Raw genomic sequence first — 10,198 nt, forward strand, 5'->3', positions numbered from 1 at the left:
TTAATCGTAATCTTATTAAATAAATTTTTAATAAAAATAATTAAAAACGATCGTTAGATTTAATATAAAAATTAATTATTAAAAAAGTTATAAAAGTTTATTTTCGAACCTAACTTAGGCTATTTTATATATAAATCTTAATCGTAAATATATTTTTTATAATATTTTATTTATTATTATCCGATCGTTTATTAAATAGTCGTCCGTTTTATATTTTTATAATCGCTCGTTTTATTTATTAATAAACGTCCGTTTTTTATTTTATTATATAATTATAATTATATAACTTATTTATAATTTTTTTATTTTAAAAAAGGCTATTTAAGTTCTTATTATTATATATATAATATAATAGCCGTCGTAAATTTTATAAAATAGGGCTTTAGTTTAATAATATATATTAAATTATAATATTAATTTTTTTTTTAAAAGTCTAGTCTTTAAGTTTATAAATAAATTATTTATTCTTAAATTAAAAAATCGTTAAATATCTTTATTAAAATATATTAACACTATATTAAATTAAATTAAAAAATTAAAATCGTAAATAATTATATCTCGTCGTTATTTATTATATATTATTTATTTTTTTTAATAAAAATATAAAAATAATACCGTATTTAAATTTTTATTCTCGAAGTATTTATTATTTAATTCTTTTTAATTCTAATACTTATAAAATATATTATTATTTAAATATTTTATATAATACTTTTATTAATACTATTTATATTTATAAATTTTTTAAAACCTATTTTTTATAAGTCTTAATTAATAAATATAGTAAATTGTTTAGTAATAGAGTCCGATCGTTTTAATTATAAAAAATAAATAAAAGAGTCGCGGTTTTAAAAAAAATTATAAAGTTATAAAAAAAAGCTAAGGCTTATTAAAAGGCTTAAATTAAATTAAATAAATTATTATTTAAATTAAAACGCTTTTATTTTTGAAAATAAATAGTATTTAAAAAAAATCGTATTATATTAAAAAAATTTCCTAAGGATATTAAAAGTATTTTTTTAATAGCCCGGGAGGCGTAAGTTAATAATGCTTTTAATATTATCGATTAAAACGCCGTAATAATTAAAAGTTTTAAGTTTAAATTTAATTTTAATATTTTTTAAGAAGCTATTAAGAGTTTTAAAAGTTCGTAATAAGTTTTTATATATTATTTTTATATTTATAATCTTTTTATTTAATAAAGTACTTTTTATATTTTTTTTTAATTTAATAGTCGATAACTTATTTAATTTTATATTTTAGTTTATTAAGTTCAACGATAATACGATCTTTAGTATATAAGTTTTTAAATATTAGCTTTAGGAATAAAATATAAAAAACCGGGTAGTATTATATCGTATTTAAGAGTTTTAATTTAAAATTAATTAATAAAACTTTTTTAATAATTTCGAAGGGTTTAAGTTTTTTATAATCTAATTTATTACTTAATTGTTTTATTTTAATATTATAACAAAAAAAATATATATTATCTCTTTTTTTTAAAATTAGTTTATTAATTTTTAATCTATTAGCGTATTTTCTATCTATTATTATATAAATTTAAGGTCTAAAAAAGCTTTTTTTTAAATCTTTTTAAGTTTATTTACGTCTACTACGGCTTTTATAGCCTATAGTCTTTTATATACTTTTTTATATATAATTAATTAGAATTTATAATTAAAGTAGAAAAGGGATTTTTTTATATTTTTATCAACTACGTTATTATATATAAACTAAGCTATTAATAATAATATTATTTAATTATTTTAATTATAATTTATATAGTAACGGAAGTATATTTTAAAAATCTAGTTAATTTTTTTTATTTATTCATCGGTTTATAAGTAAAAAGAGGTTAATAATTTATAATTTATACTAAGCTACGAAATTAAAAATTTCTAAAACTTAGCGGTAAATAGCTTATTTTTATTAAAAACTATTTTTTTAAGTAAACTATAATTAATAATAACTATTTTAAAAAGAGTATATATTAATTTTTTAATATTATTTACTTTTTTATATAATATAAAATAAGTAAACTTAATAAATCGGTCGACGATAATTAAAATATTATTATATTATATATTTATAAGTAGTTTTTTAGATTTTAATAATTTAATAATAAAATTTTAAAAGATTAAATATAATATTTTTAATAATATCGGTAGAGGTTATAGCTTTTTATAAAGCTTATAAAAGCTATTTTTATTTTTTTTATAAATATTATAGTTTTTAATAATTTTAGCGATTTTTATTTTTATAACGGTTTTATTATAATATTAATAAATCCGTTTTTATATTTTTATAATATTTTAATAATTATATACTTAAGTATTATGAATTTTTATAATAAGCTTAGGAATTATTTTTCTAAACCGGTTAATATTAACTTTTTTAATTATTATAAAGAGTTTTATAATAGGTATAAAATTATTATTATCGTTATGTTTAAAGATTATTTATATTTTCTTAAGGACTATAATTTTATAATTAAGTCGTTTATTAAGAGCGTTTATTTTATTATTTTTTAAACTTTTTTAATAAATAATTCGGAAATTAAATTTTAATAAGAATTTGCTTTATTTAATTTATTATTTATTTAGATTTTTATTTATTATAAAATTTATAAAGTTTTTATAATTTATATAAATAATAACTTTATATTTAATTTTTAAAAACTATAATCTTTATTTTTTAAAAGTTTTGATTATAATTATTAATTTTTTATCGTAAATTTATTGATTTAATTTTATTTTATAAAACGTTTTAAAATAGAATATATAAAAGTAAAGTATTTTTAGGAATTAATATACGGGTATAAATAATTAATACACGGGCATAACTCTTACACGGGCATAATAGCTACATACTATCATTAGCCTAAAAAAGCTATTACCCTATCTTAATTCTACCGGTCCTACCTAAAATATTTAGGAATTTTTTTAATATATAATCGCGACGCGTCGTTTATATTAACTAATTAAGGCTTTATTGCTATATTATTTATATTAAGATCCCTTATACCTAAATTTACCCCTCCGTTATTAAAACGTAACCCGCTATATCGAGCTAAAAGCTTAAGTTTAAATAACGAGTTTAATTTAAAACGGCGATATAATAAATATTTTTTTATTTTATAACCTTTTATTATTAATAATTCGGATATAAATATTAATAATTATTATAATTTTAACGATAATAATACGCTTAAAAATATTTTTATTTCCTATTTAGACCGGTTTTATTAAATTATTTAACCCTACGGCTCGTATAAGAACGACGTAATACTTATTAAAATATAAAATAATTACGAAATCTTTCTTTATAAAACATTTTTAATAATAACTATTTAAACCTATCGAATTATTATATTAATATTTAGCTTAAAATACGGTCTATTTTTATTGTATTTTATTTTTAAATCTATTTTATAAGACGAGGAGTATCGACTTATATAAACTACTTTTATAATAGAATTTAAATCTATATTATATTTAATTAAAAAAGTAGTAAAGGAAAGGTAGTAATTAATTAAAAAACTTTTTAATTTTTTTAAATAAGTTTGACGATAGCGATAGAAATAGGGTTATTTATTATATTTATTTAATACGTTTACTTTATTACCCTTACCCCTATATTCTTTTTTTTACTATTCGAAGTATCTTTTTATTAATTCTTAAATAAACTTAATAACTTTATTATTACGGGGTTCCTACTTTTTAAATTAACGCTCGTCTTTATTTTTATTTAATTTAATCCTAAACTTATAAATTCCCGGCAATTTAAAACCTATAGTCGGCGCTTTATTTAACTAAGTTAACGTATTTATTAAAAAGAACGGGTTTAGTATTATTTATCGATATAAATATATATATAAAAGTAAAAAAATAAAATATATATTTTAATACGATTATTTTAATAAACCGTGGTTTATTAAAAGTACGGGGTTATGTTAATAAAAATCGTAAAAATATAATTATAAATAAATAATTATTATTAAAACGAAAAAAAAGGGCGCTTAGCTTTTATAATGATATACTAAAGCCGAGTATATTTAATATAATTATAAACTAAGCCTTAGTTCCTTAGTATATCCTTTATATCGAAAGCTTATATTATTAATTAAAAGCGTTATTAAAACTATTAATCGCCGGGTTAATATTAAGGCCCGCGATATTTATATTATCGTTTAAGAATAACTCTTAAATTTTATATTTATTTAATAAAATATCTATAATACTAAAGCTTTTATAAATAAAAAGAAATTAAATAACTACTCGCTAATAGCCGTTTTAATAAAGCTTTTTAATAAGCGAAAAGTGCCTTATATTATAAAATAAGTTAATAACAAGCCTAACCGGCTTATTAGCTTAGTATAGATATTCCTATTTTATTTTTTAATATAGAAGCGCTTCCCGGAAGTAATTAGTTTTAATAATATATATAATACGAATCGTTTTAAGCTTCTGCTATTTTAAATTACTAACTAAATATATATTAGATTTATTTTTAATATAATATTCGGCCTTATTAATAATAAGAAATTAAAAAAGTTCCGGTTTTTTATAAAAAGTATTCGTTAATTAATTAATTAGTATTCGATTCGCTTATTAAATATTATTATTATTAATTATAATAAATAGATAAAGGCCGTCTTAGCTTACGAGTTTATTAATATATAGTAATAACTCTGTATTTATTATATTAATTTTAATATTATATTTAAGGTTAAGTAGAAATAAGTAAAGGGAAAATGGTTAAAGGGTGCCGGTAGTAGTTCGGATTATAAAAACAATATTAAGCCCTTAAGAATATTAATAATAGAATTAAGCGACGAGGACTAGGCGTATATCTATATACCTATTAATAATTTAATCCTTTATATATATTACGGAGTCTTTATAATATAAAAGCTCGTTATTTTTATTAAGACCGAGGTTATTTTTAAAAAAGTATAAAATAATCTTTATAAAGAGTTTAATAATTAATAGTTAATATTACGTTATTTTTATAAAATATATTTTCTTATTAAAGCTTAATAAGCTCGTTATTATATTTAAAAATATTAAAATTTTAGTATTTACGTTACCTTAAAAACCGAGTCTAGTAATAATAATATTAAAAACTATTTCTTTAATAGCCTAAGTTATTTATACCGACTCGTTAATATTATATAAAATATAATTTAAAATTAAAAATTATGGTTTATATAGTCTTATATAAAGGATAAGGTATTAATTACTTATTAATACGCTAAAATTAATTCGGAATACTTAAATAAACTCCGAGGTATATTTTTTTTAAAATATTTAAGGTTAATTATAAAGTAATATTAAATAATAAAAATAATATTACCGATTAGTAATTATTTACGGCCCTTTTTTATTAAAAATTATATAAACGATTATTTTATTTCGATATAGCTAAGTATTCTTTATTATTATATAATTTATATAAGGCTTATAACCGGGATATTTTTTATAAAATAGGACGTTTATTTTTATTAAAAAAAGAAACGTCTTTAAAAAACTTATATTATCGGATTTTAGATCCTAAGATTATTATATCTTTTTATAATAAACTAAAGAACTTAATATAGTTTATCTTTAGTCGATTAGCCGTATAAGAGGATAGTAATTTAAGGGCTTAGCGTAAGAAAACGTTATTAATAGTTTTTAAAATAATTTAATAAGGCCGTCTATTAAAAAGCCGTAATAAGGCGATTATCGTAAGGCTTACATAAAAAAAAAAGTAATAAAAGAATAGCTAATTTACGGCCTTATTATAGTTTTAAATTAAAAATTAATTTAATAAATTTAATATAAGGAAATTTATAGGAATATAAGTTAATAAACGGGTATTATAAATGAGTATTTAAAAGAAAAAGTGTGAATAGGAGATATTAATTAATAATAATAACGAGGCCGTCCCTTAACGGACGCGATTATTTAAATAAGGCTTTAGTAAGATTTAATATTAATTCGTTATTTATTTTATATTATAATAAAGGGATATAAAAAGCGTAGAAATTAAAAATAAGTATAATATAATTTAATATAAAATAATTTAAATGAATACGTTAGGATAAAAAAATATTAATAAGGGAGCCTTTATCGTTTTTAGGACGAAGTATTTATAGTTTATATATTTTTTTAAGTTAATAATAGTGTGTAGCTGTTATGCCCGTGTAAGAGTTATGCCCGTGTATTAATTATTTATGCCTATATATTAATTCCCGTATTTTTTATTAGTTTTATTATTTTAAAATAGTTTTTATAACGAAGTCTAAGGCGTCGGTCTCGATTTTAAACGGTTTTTTTAAATTTAAAATTATAATTATTAATTTTAAAATAATTAAGTTTTTAATTTTATTAAAAGCTTTTTTATATTTTTTATTTTAAATAAAGGTTATATTTTTTTTTATTAAGTTATTAAAAAGTTTAATAATATTAATATAATCCTTAAGGAATTATTAATAAAAATTAATAAATTTTAAAATTAATTATACGTTTTTAACGTTAATAAGTATAAACTAGTCTTTAACTATTATTATTTTAAATATTTATATATAAATTTATTTTAATATAATTATATAACTAAGGAAATTTATTTTTTATATATAAAATTCGTATTTATTAAGCTTAATAAAAAGCTTTATATTTTAAAGTTTTTAAAATATTATATAAACGTGTTTTTTATATATTTTAAAATTAAAAAAGAAAATAAAAATATCGTCGAAATAAATAATTATAAAAATATTAACGTACTTTTTAAATACGTAATTAATTATTATTTAAAATATAGCGGGTATATTAATAAGTCCGAAAAGTATAACTAAGTATTTATAAAAATTTTTATATATTTAAAATACCGTTTTTTATTTATTTCTTTTTTTAATTTTAATTTAGTTAAATACTTTTTTAAAGTTTATTATGGTAAATTATTAAGCTTTATATAATATTTCTTTAAGTTTTACGATAAAAGGTAATAAATAATAATTTTTTTTAATAATTTTATTAAATCTTTTATAATTAATTATAAATCTAAGCTTTTTTTTATTTTTTTTAAATATAAAAAAGATTAGTATTTTTATTAGAAAGAATAATAGTTTAATATAACCTTTTTTAAATTTATTATTAATATATTTATTAAGTTCGTTACGTTTAAGTTAATTTATAAAGTATAATAAATAAAACTTAAGTTATATTCTTTTTTTTAATTCGATTTTTATATTTTAGTTATTATATTTTAATAGTTTTATTTTTTTTTTTAAAGCGAATAGTTTTATATAAATCCGGTACTTTTTAAATATAGTTTAAAATAGGTCCGATTTTTAATTATTTATACTAAATATAAATATTTTAATAGGTTTTATTATTTTAATAAAAACGATATATTTAGTTTATTTTCGTTCGTTAGGTATTATATAAGACTTATTTAAACCCTTTTCTTTAAGTCGTTTAGTAATTAAATTTATTTAATAGAGTTAGTTAGTTTTTTAATTTATTTATAGATTATATTTTTATAATTATAAGATTTTTAAAATAACGTCGGTGTTTCCGATTTTTATAATATCGTATTTTAATTATTTTAGTTAATTATTAATATATATCGTAAAGTATATAGTCTTTTAATTAATATATTTATTATTATAATTAACTTATTTTCTTTTTATTATTCGTAAAGTATATAAGTTCGTTTTCCATATTTTAATAATTTATATTTATTTACCGTTTTTAATAAAATAAAGATTTTTTAAACGCCGCTATCGATAATAGTATTTATATTATATTTATTTATTTAAAATTTAAATTATAAATATTCTTTATTAAAGAGTATTATAAAATATAAAAACTTATTTATTTTAGCCGCTTTTTATCGTTTTTTTATAATTAACGTATTTAGTTTTTTAATATTTTAAAAGTTAATACTCGTCTTTTTTTTATAAGCTATTTATAATTAATTATTAAATTAGGACGCTTTTATTTTTTAATAAGTAAATATAGTACATTAATAATATCGTAAATATTGTTTATTTTTTTATTAATAAGTTTTCTCCCCTTAAGAAATAATTTATAATTTTTAAATATTTTAATATTAAATTATATATTTAGAATATATCGGTTATATAAGTAGTTTTTTAAGTCTTTAGTAAACTAATTTAATTCTCTTTAAAAGCTTATAAATTTTTATTATTTTAACTATTTATTTAAATCGGCTTTTCTTTTAATAATAAAATCGTTAATATTAAGTAATATTTTATAATTGATTTTTAATTAAATATATTATTAAGTAACGTCGCGAGGTTCGTTTAAATTTAAAGCGATTATTAACTTATTAACTATTTATAATTTAATATATTAATATTATTTAAAAAGGGGTCGTAATCTAGTCTTTTAATATTAAATTCTATAAATATATTATTAATAGTTTTTCTATTTAAGTTATTTAGCTTAATATTTCTTTTAAATATAAGAAAGTTTTATTTTAAATAGAGTATATTATTTTTTATTATTATTTTAAATTATTTATATAATCGTTATTATAAAATAATAAGGACTATTTTTATAATTAAATATTAAAAAAAATAAGCTTTTATTATATAATAGGCCTTATTTAGTTTTTTAATATATTAATAATAATGTTTTTTTAACGTTTAAGGTCCGTATATTAAATATATAATATTTATTTTTTTATCGATTTTATATTTTAATTAAAAAAGGTTTTTTTTTATTTTAGTTTTTAATCGTTTTTAAAATCGTTATTAAAGTAAGGTAAGTATTACTTTTATATTTAGTCGCTTTTTTTTTAATAATCGGCCGGCTTTATAATAGTTAATTAAAATACGAATATAGTTTTTATTATATTTTTTATTATTAAAAGGCGTTTTTTATAATATTAAATTATTTTATTAGGTATTTATTATATTATATAAATAAATTTATTTAAAATCCGTATTTTATAATCTAAAATCTCGTTTTTTAATTAAAATAAGTTATTTTTATTTTTAACTATTATCTTTTTTTTTAATTTATTTTTTATTATCGTAAGGGTTTACGTTTATTTAAGAAAATTAATAAGTTATATTTTAATTATTTTATATTTTATTAATAGTATTTAAATATATTTTTTATTATGGTTTTCAATAGTCTTAAAATGTTAAATTACTTTTTATTTATTTATTATAATAAGGGTTTTATTAAAGGGTTTTTTAAAATATTATTTTAATTATTTTTTACTATTTTGATAAATAAAGTAGTTATCGTTATAATATATAGTTTATAAGACCGATTTATAAGGTACTTTTTTAAAAATAATATTAATTTATTTTTTAAAAATAGGTCGTTATTAAATTCGTTTAGGCTATTTATAATTTTTAGTTATATATTTTAGTTTATTATAGTTATAATATTTAAATTTTTTTTTTAATAAGATTAATCTCGTTTCGTTATATTAAAGTTTATAAATCTATTATATTATTTATAAATAATAGTTTATTAAAAATTATTATTTTTATTATAGCGGTGTTTTTAATTAAAATTATATTAAGGTTATTATTAATATTTACGTCTTAAGTTAGGTTTTTATTATTAATCTTTTTTTTTTTTTTTTTTAAAAACGTTTATTTTTTTTATTTTCTTTTTTATTTTTTTTTTATTTTTTTTTTTTTTATTTTATTTTTTTTTTTTATTTTTTTTTTTTTTTTTTATAAAAACGGTTATCGATTTTAATTACGAGTTCGGTATATTAAAAAAAATTATTTAATTTATTAAATTTAACGAGTTCGTTTTTAATTTCGTTTTTTAATCTTTAATAGAATATAAAGATTTTAATATTATTAATATAATTAAGTTAAACGCTAAGGCGTTTAAATTTAGTTAAATAGTTTTTTATTAATTTAGTTTATTAAAATTATAATATATCGTACTCAGCTTATTATTTTTTATTTAAATTTTAGAAAAGTAATTTAAATATTGTTTCGAATTTTTTAAAGTTATAATAAATATCTCGTATTTTAGATAAGTATTCGTTAAAGGTTTTTTTATTAAAATATTTTCTTTAAAAAAGCTTAAATTATTTAAAAGCTTATTTTTTAAAAAAACTAGCGGCGTATATAACCTTTTTAATTTCGTTATTAAAGTCTTTTTAATAAAAGTTTTAAAAGTTTTTAATTTAAATTAAAATTTTTTTTAAAGTT

The 10,198-nt window shown here is 15.9% G+C and overlaps 3 protein-coding genes across 3 annotated transcripts; all 3 read right to left on the reverse strand.

Moving 5' to 3' along the window:
• Positions 1–1,350: 1,350 nt before the first annotated feature.
• On the reverse strand, positions 1,351–1,503 carry CORC01_02804 (uncharacterized protein; the record flags this gene model as incomplete). Its single annotated transcript, XM_022614454.1, has 1 exon — positions 1,351–1,503. A coding segment is annotated over one exon (153 nt), but the record flags the coding sequence as incomplete, so codon positions are not given.
• Positions 1,504–1,898: 395 nt separating this feature from the next.
• Positions 1,899–2,048, reverse strand: CORC01_02805 (uncharacterized protein; the record flags this gene model as incomplete). Its single annotated transcript, XM_022614455.1, has 1 exon — positions 1,899–2,048. A coding segment is annotated over one exon (150 nt), but the record flags the coding sequence as incomplete, so codon positions are not given.
• Positions 2,049–6,943: 4,895 nt separating this feature from the next.
• On the reverse strand, positions 6,944–7,084 carry CORC01_02806 (uncharacterized protein; the record flags this gene model as incomplete). The annotated part of the gene is made up of 1 exon (XM_022614456.1): positions 6,944–7,084. A coding segment is annotated over one exon (141 nt), but the record flags the coding sequence as incomplete, so codon positions are not given.
• Between the last annotated feature and the right edge of the window lie 3,114 nt (positions 7,085–10,198).

Source organism: Colletotrichum orchidophilum, assembly GCF_001831195.1.
Source record: "Colletotrichum orchidophilum strain IMI 309357 chromosome Unknown Scaffold_16.1, whole genome shotgun sequence".
Taxonomy (NCBI): domain Eukaryota; kingdom Fungi; phylum Ascomycota; class Sordariomycetes; order Glomerellales; family Glomerellaceae; genus Colletotrichum; species Colletotrichum orchidophilum.